The sequence below is a fragment of the Bufo gargarizans genome, chromosome 4 (genome assembly GCF_014858855.1).
Source record: "Bufo gargarizans isolate SCDJY-AF-19 chromosome 4, ASM1485885v1, whole genome shotgun sequence".
In the NCBI taxonomy this organism is placed as follows: Eukaryota; Metazoa; Chordata; class Amphibia; order Anura; family Bufonidae; genus Bufo; species Bufo gargarizans.
This window is the reverse complement of record NC_058083.1, coordinates 439,694,821-439,710,633: the sequence shown is the minus strand read 5'-3', so window position 1 is coordinate 439,710,633 and position 15,813 is coordinate 439,694,821. Positions and strand designations below refer to the sequence as shown.

Here is a 15,813-nt window from a genome sequence, read left to right as displayed (position 1 = left end):
TACTTTTTTCGTTTTTTCTGTGACCCTCCATCACACGTTCTTCCTTAATCAAATTATCCACCGCTTTCCTCCATTGTCTCACTGTTGGAAGGTCTAACCCTACCCATTTCTTAAGTATAGGAAGTCTGGCTTGAAATAGCACTTTGCAGAGAACCACTCGTATATCTCTATTTAAATTCAGATGTTTAATTGCCCCTAATATGCAAATCACCGGATCTTCAGGTATTTGAACCTACAGAATTAAATTTACAGTCTCCAGAATTTCCCTCCAATATCTAAACAACCTTGGGCATCTCCAGAAACAATGTATTAAATCAGCGTTCTCTCTCCCGCATTTTAAACATGCATCCGAAACTCTCACACCCATTATCTTCAATAACCGTGGGGATCGATGCAACCTATGCACTACAAAAAACTGTGAGATCTTATGTGAGCCCCTATTGGAAACCATTGAGTAACTTCTGAGGGCATCTTCCCATTTATCTTCAGTAAGAGATTGAAGTTCATCCTCCCATTTTTTTCTAGCGAGTATTAAAATCCGTTTCTTTTTAATCTCCATCAATATCTTATATCTTTTTGCCGTTATACCGCCCCTTTCCCCCTCTTTAGTAAATTTGTGTATTATATCAGATTTTTCTATTTTATATTTGTCCTCCTGAAGGGATATCCGCAGGGCATTCCTAAGCTGAAAGTATTTATACATATCTTTTTGAGGAATCCCAAACTCACTAACCATTATATTAAAATCTTTCAATTTGCCCTGTTCCAATATCTGACTAAGGTATTTTATCCCTTTTTTTTCCCAGTCTATATACATCTTAATCGTTTGTAATTCCTTAAGATTTATATGTTTCCAAATAGGTGTATAATATAAAAACCCTTTAATCTCTAATATTTTTTTAATCTCCACCCATATATAGTTTGATAAATTCAGTATTCTATTACTTGTGCTCTTTTTACCCAATATACCGGATTCTAACACCTCCAAATAATTCCACTCTTCTTTCCACCCTAATCTGTTTATAACTTGTCTTCCCACCAAACCATTTAAAGTACCTTTTATGTGACCATATTGTGCTATTAAATAATAAAAAAACCAATTTGGAACAGCTAGTCCACCCTCGACTACTGGGAGCTGCAACACTTCTTTCCTTATCCTAGGGATAGCACCTTTCCAGAGAAAGTCCCCCATTAAGCTATCAAATAACTTAAAAATACTCTGCGGTAACCTCAACGGGGCATTTTGGAGAACATAAAGTATTTTAGGGAGAAAAATAATTTTTATCAAGTTTACCCGACCCTGTATTGACATTGGTAAGCGCCGCCAAATGTGTACTTTAGTCCTAAATTCTTTTAGTAAGGGGAGTATATTTAATCTTTCGTATTCAGCTATATTTCAAGAAATTTGTATACCTAAATATTTGAAGTTGTCATGTTTCTCTAACACATGAACCCTTAAATCGCTCTGCAATTGAGCGTCACCCAACATCAACATATGTGACTTCCCCCAGTTAATATTTAACCCAGAAAAAAAAAAACTTATCTATTATATTAATAACTCTATTAAACTGATTCCCAGTATTGTGCATAAATAATAGAATATCATCTGCATACATCAAAAGTTTTTCTTCTCCACCCTCATATTGAAAACCTTTAATCTCCCTATCATTTCTTATTATACATGCCAACGGCTCAATTGCAATGGCAAATAATAATGGTGAGAGGGCATCCCTGCCTAGTGCCCCGATAGAGGGCAAGAGGCAGGGACAAGCTCCCGTCCACCATCACCCTAGCCCTAGGATTATGATATATTAACTGAATCCATCTTATAAATTCCTCCCCTATACCGACCCTTTTTAGTACAGCCCATAGGTATTCCCATTCTATACAGTCGAATGCTTTTTGGGCATCCAGTGAAAGCACTGCTTTCTCCCCAGGTTGTAGTCTATTAGCTTCGATATTTAAGAACAACCTTCTTATATTTGAATATATCGTTCTCCCAGGTATAAAACCTGTCTGATCCTCATTTATAACTCCCCCAATCACCTTCGACAACCTCTCGGTCAAAACCTTTGCCAAAATTTTAACGTCCGTGTTTAGGAGAGATATTGGCCTATATGATCCCAGGTCGAGTTGTTCTTTGTCTTTTTTTGGAATTAGAGTTATAATTGCCTCTTTCATGGATTCTGGTAAATCCCCAGTTTTTTTGGCCTCATTCAATGTTGTTTTTAACTCTGGTAATAACACCTAGGAGAACGTTTTATATATTTCAAAAGGGAGCCCATCACCCCCCAGTGCCTTATACGGCTTTACCTTACTCAGGACCTCTTTTATTTCCACCATCGATATTTATTTTTCTAAGTATTCTTTTTGGGACTGAGATATCTGTTTAAGAGGTATCCTATCTAGGTATAGGTCCAAATCTTGTTTTGGATAATGTGCCCTGGATTTATAGAGTTCCTGTCTGTGGGCCTGACACTCACTGGCAGGCAAAAAATAAATGAATTTTTTAACAGCAAGGTGCTGTGCCACCCTATATGAGTGGTGGGCAGTGGGCACAGTACAGTCTGTGGGCCTGACACTCACTGGCAGGCAAAAAATAAATGACTTTTTTAACAGCAAGGTGCTGTGCCACCCTATATGAGTGGTGGGCAGTGGGCACAGTACAGTCTGTGGGCCTGACACTCACTGGCAGGCAACTGCAATTATATTACAGAGGAAAAATTTTATGAATTTTTTAACAGCAAGGTGCTGTGCCACCCTATATGAGTGGTGTGCACACAGTACATTGTACACACGGGCAGGCAACTACAAAATATATATATATATATATATATATATATATATAAAACTTATTTTCCGGTCCTGCATCGAGGGACTACTGCGGGCACCGCTACAGCTACAGCTGCATATTGAGGAGTGCTGCCTGACCTCTTTCATGGATTTATATATATATAAATCCAGAAAAAGGACGGCACTCCGTTCTTGTAGAAATAAAATTGGTCTTTAATCAACCTTGCGGTACCGCAAGGTTGATTAAAGACCAATTTTATTTCTACAAGAACGGAGTGCCGTCCTTTTTCTGGATTCATTGATTGGGGTAAGAGGTCCATTCCCCTGGAGCGTGCACCCATTTTTTTCATTTTTTGTAGTCAGTGCCGCCATTTTTCGTATTTATATATATATATATATACAGTGGAGGAAATAATTATTTGACCCCTCACTGATTTTGTAAGTTTGTCCAATGACAAAGAAATGAAAAGTCTCAGAACAGTATCATTTCAATGGTAGGTTTATTGTAACAGTGGCAGATAGCACATCAAAAGGAAAATCGAAAAAATAACTTTAAATAAAAGATAGCAACTGATTTGCATTTCATTGAGTGAAATAAGTATTTGAACCCTCTAACAAAAAAAGACTTAATACTTGGTGGAAAAACCCTTGTTTGCAAGCACAGAGGTCAAACGTTTCTTGTAATTGATGACCAAGTTTGCGCACATTTTAGGAGGAATGTTGGTCCACTCCTCTTTGCAGATCATCTCTAAATCCCTAAGGTTTCGAGGCTGTCTCTGTGCAACTCTGAGCTTGAGCTCCCTCCATAGGTTTTCGATTGGATTAAGGTCCGGAGACTGACTAGGCCACTCCATGACCTTAATGTGCTTCTTCTTGAGCCACTCCTTTGTTGCCTTTGCTGTATGTTTTGGGTCATTGTCGTGCTGGAACACCCATCCACGACCCATTTTCAGTTTCCTGGCAGAGGGAAGGAGGTTGTCGCTCAGGATTTCACGATACATGGCTCCGTCCATTTTCCCGTTTATGCGAATAAGTTGTCCTGTGCCCTTAGCAGAAAAACACCCCCAAAGCAAAATGTTTCCACCCCCATGCTTGACGGTGGGGACGGTGTTTTGGGGGTCATAGGCAGCATTTTTCTTCCTCCAAACACAGCGAGTTGAGTTAATGCCAAAGAGCTCTATTTTGGTCTCATCAGACCACAGCACCTTCTCCCAGTCACTCTCTGAATCATTCAGGTGTTCATTGGCAAACTTCAGACGGGCCTGCACATGTGCCTTCCTGAGCAGGGGGACCTTGCGAGCCCTGCAGGATTTTAATCCATTGCGGTGTAATGTGTTTCCAATGGTTTTCTTGGTGACTGTGGTCCCTGCTAATTTGAGGCAATTAACTAACTCCTCCCGTGTAGTTCTAGGATGCTTTTTCACCTTTCTCAGAACCATTGACACCCCACGAGGTGAGATCTTGCGTGGAGCCCCAGAGCGAGGTCGATTGATGGTCATTTTGTGCTCCTTCCATTTTCGAACAATCGCACCAACAGTTGTCACCTTCTCTCCCAGCTTCTTGCTAATGGTTTTGTAGCCCATTCCAGCCTTGTGCAGGTCTACAATTTTGTCTCTGACATCCTTGGACAGCTCTTTGGTCTTTCCCATGTTGGAGAGTTTGGAGTCTGCTTGATTGATTGATTCTGTGGACAGGTGTCTTTTATACAGGTGACTAGTTAAGACAGGTGTCCTTAATGAGGGTGACTAATTGAGTAGAAGTGTCTAAGCACTCTGTGGGAGCCAGAACTCTTAATGGTTGGTAGGGGTTCAAATACTTATTTCACTCAATGAAATGCAAATCAGTTGCTATCTTTTATTTAAAGTTATTTTTTCGATTTTCCTTTTGATGTGCTATCTGCCACTGTTACAATAAACCTACCATTGAAATGATACTGTTCTGAGACTTTTCATTTCTTTGTCATTGGACAAACTTACAAAATCAGTGAGGGGTCAAATAATTATTTCCTCCACTGTATATATATATAAAAAAAAGCAGACAGATGTACCAGCCCTAAAAAGGGCTTTTTGGGGTGCTGTCAGGACACTGTCCTTACAGCAGATGAGTTTTTGAGGACTGGAGTGGACACAGAACACTGGCCTAGCAAACAATTTCTCTATTAATTCAGCAGCAGCAGCACTCTCCCTGCTCTAACTAACACTGCAGCTTCAGAATGAATCTAAGAGGGCTGCTGTCCTTGCTTTTTTCTAGGAGGCGGGAGGGTATGCTGATTGGCTGGAATATGTCTGCTGACTGTGAGGTACAGGGTCAAAGTTTGCTCAATGATGACGTATAGGGGGCGGACCGAACATCGCATATGTTCGCCCGCCGAGGCGAATGCTCACGATGTTCACCGGGAACTGTTTGCCGGCGAATAGTTCGGGACATCTCTAATAGAAAGGAGCCATCCCATTGAAGTGTAATTCTTCTTGTAATTACACAATAAACAATGAAGGGAAGGCAGCGCTCACACAAGCCCAGCCTTCTCTTCAACCAGCTGCTCAACAGTGCTGGGTGTCGGACCCCTGTTTATCTGATATTGATTACCTATCCTGACGATTGGTCATAGTTTATAATAGTTTATAAGGCTGCAAAAAGACATCTGTCCATCCAGTTCAGCCTGTTATCCTCCAGGTTGATCCAAATGAAGGCAAAAAAAAAAATTATCTGTGAGGTGGAAGCCAATTTTCCCCACTTTAGGGGAAAAAAATCCTTCCCGACTCCAATCATGCAATCAGAATAACTCCCTGGATCAACAACCCATCTCTAGTAGCTATAGCTTGTAATATTATTACACTCCAGAAATACATCCAGGCCCCTCTTGAACTCTTTTAGTGAACTCACCATCACCACTTCCTCAGGCAGAGAGTTCCATAGTCTTACCTTAAAGAATCCTCTTCTATGTTTGTGTACAAACCTTCTTTCCTCCAGACGCAGAGGATGTCCCGTTGTCACAGTCCTGGGGATAAATAGATGATGTGAGAGATCTCTGTACTGACCCTGATATATTTATACATAGTTATTAAATCTCCCTTGAGTTGTCTTTTTTCTAAAGGTATTACAGTTATTACTTTAGTTGCTCTCCTCTGAACCCTCTCCAACTCTGCTATGTCTGCCTTGTTCACAGGAGCCCAGAACTGTACAGTGGTCTGACTAATGATTTGTAAGGTTGCAGGACTATGTTCTCATCACAGGCATCTATGCCCCTTTTGATGCAAATCATTATCTTATTGGCTTTGGCAGCCTCCTGACATTGGTTTCTACAGCTTAGTTTGCTATTCACTAAAATTCCTAGATCATTTCCATATCAGTGTTACCTAGTGTTTTACCATTATGTACTGGTGACTTGTATAACCTTACATTTGTCAGTGTTAAACCTCATCTGCCACTTCTCTGCCCAAGCCTCTAATCTGTCCAGATCCCTCTGTAGCAGTATACTGTCCTTTTCCATGTTAACTGATATTTTACTGTGTAAGCCTTCTACAAGATCATTAATAAATATATTGAAGAGAACCTTTTATATACTAACCTTTTATGTGGTACTGTGTCAAATGCTTTGGAGAAGTCCAGATATACGACATCCATTGATTCGCCGCTGTCAAGTCTAGAACTTACCTCCTCATAGAAACTGATTAAATTAGTTTGATATGACCGATCCCTCATGAAGCCATGCTGATATGGCGTTATTTGCTTATTTTCATTGAGGTACTCCAAGATAGCTTCTCTTAGAAAACCTTCAAACAGTTTACCCACGACAAATGTTACTGACGGCTTATAGTTTCCGGGCTCTGTTTTTAGACCCTTTTTGAATATTGGCACTGCATTTGCTATGCGCCAATCCTGTGGAACACTCCCTGTCAGTATAGAGTCCTTAAATATCATAAATAAGTGTCTTGCTACTTAATTCTGTTAGGATACGTGGTGTATGCCATCTGGTCCCGGCGATTTGTCTATTTTAATCTTTTTAAGACGCTGCTGTACTTCTTCCTGGGTCAGGCAGGGCACTTTTAATGGGGAATTTACTTTTACATTCTGCATTTCATCTAACAGTTTTTTTTCTTCAGTAAATACAGTGGAGAAAAAAATATTTTATAGCTTTGCTTTCACCTCATCGCTCTCTGCAACTCCACCATCATCACTCTGTAGATGGCCAACACTTTCAGATTAAGGCTACTTTCACACTATCATTTTTGCTGGATGCGGCAGTGTTCAGCAAAAACGCTTCTGTTACTGATAATGCAACCATCTGCATCCGTTATGAACGGATCCGGTTGTATTATCTTTAACATTGCCAAGACAGATCTGTCATGAACTCCATTAAAAGTTAATGGAGGATGCATCAATTTTCTATTATGGCACATTGTGTCAGAGAAAACGGATCCGTCTTGCTCTGCATCCCAGGACGGAAAGCAAACTACAACATGTTGCGGTTTGCTCTCCGGTATGGGAATGCAACTAAACGGAACAGAATGCATTTTGGAGCATTCCGTTCTTTTCAGTTTAGTTTTGTTCCAATTGACAACGAATGGGGACAAAACGGAAGCATTTGTTTCTGGTATTAAGCCCCTATGATGTATCTAAATACCAGATAACTAAAACGCTACCGTGAAAGTAGCCTTATACTTTTTACCATTTATATAATTGAAGAACATTTTGGGATTAGTTTTACACTCTTTGGCAATTAATCTCTCGGTCTCTAGTTTGGCTGATTTTACTTGTCTTTTACATATTCTATTCTGGAAAAAACCATATAGTTTTTTAATGCTTCCTTGCTACCCTCCTGTTTTAGTGATTTAAATTATTTCATCGATATTAAAATTCTAGAAAACACCTTTAAATTCGATTTGCTACACTCTCTTTCTCTTTTTCCTTAGCAAGCTCCGATCTGCTAAACAATAGTTACAGCTAAACTAAAAAAAAGTCTTTCACTTGTTACCTTTAGAAAACCAGTACTCCCAATGACTGCATCAGACATAAAATTGACAGTTTGTTTTCATGTGATTTCTATGTACAGTGTTGGCTCCAATATTTTTTGGAACACATGAGCTTCCCTTGTACAACAATTTTTTTTTTTTAAATCTATCACAGTTGTTGCTCATAAAAATCCACATACTTTTGGTATGTGAGATGGTACACCGTAATGTAATCTTTGTTTCTTTTTACACAATGCCCAACTAAGATAAATTCTGATTGTTCTAATTTTATTACTTATTTGCTTGCAGGCAAAACATAATTCACCCTCAATTTCTTCTGAACTTGCCATACCACTACATGTACGTTCTCTAGCCCACAACTCTGGATCATCACTGTGTATCATGGAATATCAAGAAAAAATATTACATCGTCCCATGACAAACAGTTCATCAGCTCCTGAACTTGAGAAATTGTTTGTAGAACAGAATCTGTACCAAAAGAAAGATGTTAGAATGTTAAATGCGGACTTTAAGATACAAGTAGAGGAACCAGAATTAAACACGAGCTTGCCATCCATGGTTACAGAGGGTCTACATATGAAAGCAAAAGGTAAGCACGACAGCAACAAAGTGGAATAACTAAAATACAAACATAAACCAACCAGTAAACCAATAAAGGAAATTATTCAATCACCAAAATAATACACAATATCAAAGTCAGAAGCTTCATCATGTTCAATCAATACAACTAAAATGTTGTCCCAGACTAGAGCCATGTATTGCACATCCACAAATTATACAATGAACCGTTGCTGATGAGCATACGTTGATAAACATTAAATTCTTGTTTGTAATATGTTTTGACCAAATTTGTAAGTCCACTTGTCACTGCCACATTACCTCAACCTCTTTCGAGTGGCTCATTAGGATAATTTAGGGCGTAACGGGAGAGGGACAATTCAGTGATATTATAGCACTTCTGCCAAGATAAGCCCCCACAACAGCCACCCTGTAGCATTGTACCAAGTCTTTTTTTTTTTTTTTTCCTGCAGTTGTGAAGCTTGTCTTTTACCTTAAATGGTTTTCCGTGAATTAAGAAAATGCAATTATTGAAAATACATAAATATTACTTCATTATAAACACATTCCTAAATAGCTATTATAATTTACAATGACTTGTTTTCTCTAGGGGACAAGCATCAGGAGAAATAAAATGGCGGCTCTGCTGCTAGCACAGAGGAAGTTAGAGGTTCAGGGAAAATAGTTAAAGAGCTCTCTCAGCCCTCTTAACCTGTCTGGCTGTAATAAGTTACCATCTTACATACAGCTGATAAGATGTCAGCTGTGTGTGGTAATGGAGCAAAGTGAAAGTACGGAGAGGAGGACGGACACGGCAGATTGCTGTGGTGCTGTGGTAATGTAGCAGACTGCTGCTACTCATGAGCCACATACCCCACCCATCCGTCCTCCTCTCTCTACTTTCACTTCACTCTTATCATCTTATCAGCTGTATGTAAGATGGTCTTTAGCTAACTGCACTGAACATCTGATATTTCCCATCCCAGCTGTGTTATGAAGACGGACTTTCTCTGTGCTAGCAGCAGAGTTGCCATTTTATTTATTTTGTCCCTAGAGAAAACAATACATTATAAATTATGAAAGCTATTTAGGAAAGTGTTTATAATGAAGTCATATTTATGTATTTTCAGTAATTGCTTTTTTGTTAATTCCCGGAGAATTCCTTTAACTATACATAGATGAACAGTTCATTTTACTAGGGTGAAGTACGTTTGAAAGCTGATTAGTCACTTTCCAAAGTGTCATATATACATAATCCAATCCTACTTTTGAAAAAAAAAAATGCATTAAAAACCTGAATGTGTGGCAGTATCCTTGCAGTAGAATTTAATAGATTCCTCAATTTATTCAAATGAAAAAATGGACAAGAAAAGAAAAGAAAAAAAGAAAAACCAAAGCAAAAGTCAACAAATGACCCTGCGTGTGAACAAACAATTGGAAATACATAGTGCTAAACACAACAGTATAAAAGAATGTCATTTCATTAATGATCTTCTCAATTTCCAGAGTGTGTCTATCGAGTATGATTATATACTGGTCACACTTTGTGCTGTGTGTGAGTGTGTGTGGTATTGTAATGACAATGCTATTTTATTGCTAATATATTCCTATTCTCTTCTACAAAATAAAGATGATGATGAAATGGAAAAATTATACAAATCTCTGGAAGAAGCTAGTCTATCACCAATTGGAGATCATCGACCCTCTTCGAGAATTGAACTAAGAAAGTCTTTTATTAAACGCAGCAAAAACCCTTCAATCAATGAAAAACTGCACAAAATCAGGACTTTGAACAGCACTCTAAAGGTAAGGTTAATTATGTTCTAATATTAACCCTTTGACACAAATGGATGTAGCTGCAAGTCCAGATTGCATGGAGGTTTCTGCAATCAGACGTACAGCTACATCCAAATGGTTACTGTATGCTGAGACATGATTAAGTGTCACAGTCCCAGCGTATCCACTGTTAGAGACAGCGGAGGCACTGGAAAAGACGGCAAGAGACCAATTAGAGTGGTTCCTTGCTGATCACTGATTGGTTAGTCTGTAGATACTAACCAATCAGAGCCTAGCCTAGCTCTGATCTCCACCATTTGAGACCTGAGTAAAGGTAATGGCTGCCCCCTCTGTGCATCTTCTGTGACGCCATTGCACCCCCTCAGTGCCCCCAATGATCGAGATGTTATTGGCTTAGTGACTAAGCCACCTTCATGAGCAGTGGGTCTCATCTGTAACATATAGATGACACTATGCTGCAATAGCAAGGATCAGTTCTGACAATGATCCCAGCCATTAAACCGCTTAGATGCAGCGGTCAGTAGCAGAATCTATGGGGTTAACAGAGGGAAGGGGCTCCCTCTCTCCCCCATGGAACCGTCGTGCTGCGATGGCAGCATCCCAATGGTTGCCATGGCAGACAGAGGCCTTACAAAAGCCTCCAGATTTGTCATGTATCTAAGCCGGCCAGGCCAGAGGCAGGGTCTGATCAGGTCTAGTGTCAGTGTAAAACTGAAAGTAGAGTGCATTGCTATAGATGACTATTAGAGTGCACTGTACAGCAATCAGACCCACTTGATGTTCAATAACCAAGTGGACAGGTGATGAACAGTACTTGATTTCATTAGATCAGATAATCTTGTTACTCACAATCTGAGAGTCCTTTAGGTACTTTTTTTGCAAACTCCAAGTTGGCTTTTATGTGTCCTCATGCCCACGACCGTATGTATTTTGTGGTCCGCAAAAAACGGATCTGCAAAAAAAACGGTTGGCCCCTTATAGAACAGTACTATCCATGTCCGTAATGCGGACAATAATAGGACATGTTCTATTTTTTTGCGGAATGGAAATACAGACATACAGAAACGGAATGCACATGAAGTACCTTCAATTTTTTTTGCAAACCCATTGAAATGAATGGTTTTGTATATGGTCCACAAAAAAACCCAGATTGGATGCGAAAAGAAAATACGTTTGTGTGCATGAGCCCTGAGGAGAGGCTTTTTGGCCACTCTGCCATAACGCCCAGATTGGTAGAATGTTGCAGTGATGGTTGACCTTTTGGAAGTTTCTCCCATCTGCAGACAGGATCTTTGGAGCTCAGCCAGAGTAATATTTTAGTTCTTGATCATTTCTCTTGCCAATGCCCTTCTCCCCAGATTACTTAGTTTGATGAGGCAGCCCGCTCTAGACAGAGTCCTGTTCTTTTCCAAACTTCTTCCTTTTAAGAATTATTGAGACTACTGTGCTCTTGGAAAATTTTAATGCATCCGAAATATTTTATACCCTACTCCAAATCTGTTTCTCCACACAATCCTGCCTCTGAGCACTACCTGAGCACTACCTCCTCATGGCTTGATTTTTACTCTATGTTTTATCAGCTGTCAGACCTTGTATAGACAGCGGTGTGTCTTTCCAAATCAACTGAATTTACCACAGGTGGACTCCAATCAAGGTGTAGAAACATCTCAAAGATGATCAAGAGAAATAGGAGTCCCCCAGAGCTAAATTTCAAATGTCATAGCAAAGGGTCTGAATATTTATGTCAAGGAACCATGAACCAGACGTACAACAAGAGATAAGTGGAAATAAGAAAGCTTTATTGAAAATCAAGATGTAAGGCAAAAGTCCAAACGGATGGCTAAACCGAGCAGGGTCTTGCGAAGCCAGAGGTCAGGAACCAGAAGGGTAGTCAGACGAAGCCTGGATCAGGAACCAGCAGGGTAGTCAGACGAAGCCAGGATCAGGAACCAGAAGCAGCAGCAGTCTTAGAAGCATGTGAACACAGGAGGACCAAGCAAGGAACTGAAGCTACAGACCTCCTATATATATGAGCTAGGCATCCAGCTCCTCCCAGTGGGAAGGAGAAGCCGCAGGGTGGGAGGCTACAAGAAACCCAGAAACCAAGATGGCCGCCAGCACATGTCAAACGAAGGAGAACAGCAAGAAGGTAAGACCATGACAGTACCTCCCCCTCAAGGGCCCCTCCTCCGCGGAGTAAAGAACGGTTTCTGAGGAAAGCGTGCGTGGAAGGCTCGGAGCAAGGCAGGAGCATGGACATCTGCGGAGGGAACCCAGGAACGCTCCTCTGGACCATAACCACGCCAATGGACCAAAAACTGCACCCGACCGCGGACCAGGCGTGAGTCCAGGATATTGCTCACCTCATACTCCTCACGATTGCCCACTTGGACCGGACGAGGCCGAGGAACCGAGGAAGTGAAACGATTACACACCAGTGGCTTCAACAGGGAGACCTGAAACACGTTGGAGATCCGCATGCCAGGAGGAAGTGCAAGGGCATAGGCTACCGGGTTTACCCTGCGAAGCACTCGGAAGGGACCAACAAAGCGAGGCGCCAGCTTGGGAGTGGGCACTCGAAGGTTGAGGTTGCGGGTGGACAACCATACGCGGTCTCCGACCTGGTAGGAAGGAGCGGGCGCTCGTCTGCGATCAGCCTGGAGTCTCTGGCGCTGCGCAGAGACCTCAAGGGACCTCTGGATCTGTACCCAAGAAGCACGTAGGACGGAAAGGTGATCCTCCACAGCCGGAATATCCTGGGGAGAGAATACCTCCGGTAACACGGCAGGTTGGAACCCATAATTGGCCATGAAGGGAGACATCCCAGAGGAAGAGTTCACCGCCGTGTTCCTGGCAAACTCAGCCCAAGGCAGGAGGTCAACCCAATTGTCTTGGTGATCGGAGACATAGCAACGAAGGAATTGCTCCAAGGCCTGATTGGATCGTTCTGCGGCCCCATTGGACTGAGGGTGGTAGGCCGAGGAGAAAGAGAGATGAATCCCCAACTGGGAGCAAAAGGCGCGCCAGAACCTGGACACAAACTGACTCCCCTGATCCGACACAATCTCCTTGGGCAAACCGTGCAACCGGAAGACCTCCCTGGCAAAAATCGAGGCCAACTCTTGTGCAGAGGGTAACTTCTTGAGAGGAACACAGTGGCACATTTTGGAAAACCGATCCACAATCATGAGAATGACCGTATGGCCTCGGGATGCAGGGAGGTCCACAATGAAATCCATCCCCAGGTGTGACCATGGACGCTCCCCGGTGGCTATTGGTTGCAAAAGGCCCAACGGAAGGTGCCGAGGGGACTTACTCTGGGCACAAACGGAGCATGCCGCTACGTATGCGGCGATGTCGGAACGTAGAGAAGGCCACCAGAACAGACGTGAAACAGCCCAGGACAGCTGATTCTTTCCAGGATGCCCCGCGGCCTTGGAGTTATGATAGGTTCGCAACAACCGAGTGCGCAACTCCTCAGGCACAAAACATCTGCCGTTGGGTCTCCCAGAGGGAGCACCAGATTGAGCCGCCAAAATCTGCTCACCCAGGGGAGAGGTCAGGCTGGTGCGAATGGCGGCCAGGATCTGATTCGGAGGTATGACCGAAGTCGGAATCGACTCCTCCCCGGACAGCTCGGAGTACTGCCGTGATAAGGCATCCGCTCTGATGTTCTTGGAACCGGGTAGGTAGGAGACCACGTAATTAAAACGTGACAAGAACAGAGCCCATCTGGCCTGACGTGGTGTCAATCTCTTGGCCTCAGAGAGGTAGGTCAGATTCTTGTGGTCCGTCAGGATGAGAACCGGAACCACCGAGCCCTCGAGCAAGTGCCTCCATTCTTTAAGGGCCTGCACGATGGCCAATAGCTCCCTGTCACCAATCTGATAGTTGCACTCCGCGGAAGACAGTTTCCAGGAGTAAAACCCACAAGGAAGCAGAGGACCCTCTGGTGTTCTACGCTGAGACAGAAGGGCGCCTACTCCCGTCTCAGACGCGTCCACCTCGAGGACAAAAGGCAACCCAGGGTTGGGATGCGACAGAATCGGAGCCGACACAAAGGCGGACTTTAGAGCCTCAAAAGCTCGGATGGCCTCGAGCGGCCAGACCTGGGGATTACTGCCCTTCCTGGTCAGATCCGTGAGAGGCTTGGCTAGCATGGAAAAGTCCCTGATGAACTTCCGATAATAATTGGCGAAGCCCAAAAAGCGCTGCAGGGCACGAAGACCACTGGGCTGGGGCCACTGTAAGACAGCCGAAACCTTCTCAGGATCCATGGAGAACCCCTCAGCGGAAATGATGTAACCTAAGAAGGTTACCTGGGATCGGTGAAATTCGCATTTCTCAAGCTTACCGAACAGCTTGTTCTCTCGTAACCGTTGCAACACTCGTCTGACATCCAGAATGTGGGCCTCCATGGATTCAGAATATACCAAGATGTCATCCAAATAGACCACCACACCCATCGACCACCACACCGGTCGACAACCGACCCATCAGCAACAGGTCACGGAAAACATCGTTGATGAATTCCTGGAAGACTGCGGGCGCATTGCACAACCCAAAGGGCATAACCAAGGATTCATAATGACCGGTCCTGGTGTTAAACGCGGTCTTCCACTCATCGCCCGCCTTGATCCTTACCAGGTTATATGCTGCCCTCAGGTCGAGTTTGGTAAAGACCGTGGCCCCTTTGAGGCGATCGAACAGCTCGGAAATCAAGGGTATCGGGTAAGCGTTCTTGATCGTGATGCGATTGAGACCCCTGTAATCGATGCAAGGCCTCAACTCACCGCCCTTCTTTTTCACAAAGAAAAATCCAGCCCCTGCCGGGGACGAGGATTTGCGAATGTGTCCGCGTGAAAGCGCCTCCCTCACGTACTCCTCCATGGCCTCATTCTCCGCTACCGACAGTGGATAGACTTTGCCACGAGGAGGAACGGCACCAGATTGTAACTCTATGGCACAATCGTATGGGCGGTGCGGAGGTAGGGCAACCGCACGCACCTTATCAAATACATCCCGGTACTCCTCGTATTCAGGAGGCAACAGAGAGTCCGAGGAAGTACACAGCAACTTGACAGGCCCATGGATGCAACTAGCCCCACACTGCGGTGACCACGAGAGGATCTCGGCCGATCTCCAATCGAAAGTCGGATTATGCTTCTGGAGCCAGGGGTACCCCAAGACCACCGAGTAGTGTGGAGACTAAATAACCTGGAGACAGACCGACTCTCTGTGAACGGCACCAATGGCCATCCCCACTGGAAGGGTCTCCTGAGTCACGTGTGGCGGCAGAAGGGGTCTGCCGTCTATCGCCTCAAGAGCCAGTGGGGAACCTCGAGGCTGCAGAGGAATGGAATTGGCGGCAGCGAACACACTATCAATGAACAAACCACCAGCACCAGAGTCCACCAACGCCTGGGTCGTCACCGAGCCCCTGACCCAGGAGAGGACAACAGTAATCAGTGGTTTGTCAGCATGGGAAACCGGGGACGAGGAGACTCCACCCAAGATCTGCCCCCGACAGGATCTCAGGTGCGAGCGTTTCCCGGACGGTTCGGGCATGCCAACCGAAAATGCCCACCGAGACCACAGTACATGCATCGGCCCTCGCGTCTCCGGAGTACCCTCTCCCCCTCGGACAGGCGAGCAAACCCCAGCTGCATGGGTTCACCCCCAGACAAGTCAT

At 43.5% G+C, this 15,813-nt stretch overlaps 1 protein-coding gene across 4 annotated transcripts in view; it reads left to right on the top strand.

The window, feature by feature from the left end:
- Positions 1-15,813, top strand: part of IPCEF1 (interaction protein for cytohesin exchange factors 1) — a 493,239-nt gene that overhangs the window by 472,767 nt on the left and 4,659 nt on the right. For all 4 annotated transcript variants that reach the window (XR_006388642.1, XM_044289604.1, XM_044289605.1 and 1 more), the window contains exons 9-10: positions 8,055-8,355; positions 9,955-10,130. Coding sequence is in view for 3 of the 4 variants with exons in the window: in XM_044289604.1 (XP_044145539.1) it covers positions 8,055-8,355; positions 9,955-10,130 (477 nt within the window). In the remaining variant the exon portion in view is untranslated. The remainder of the gene's footprint in view (positions 1-8,054; positions 8,356-9,954; positions 10,131-15,813) is intronic.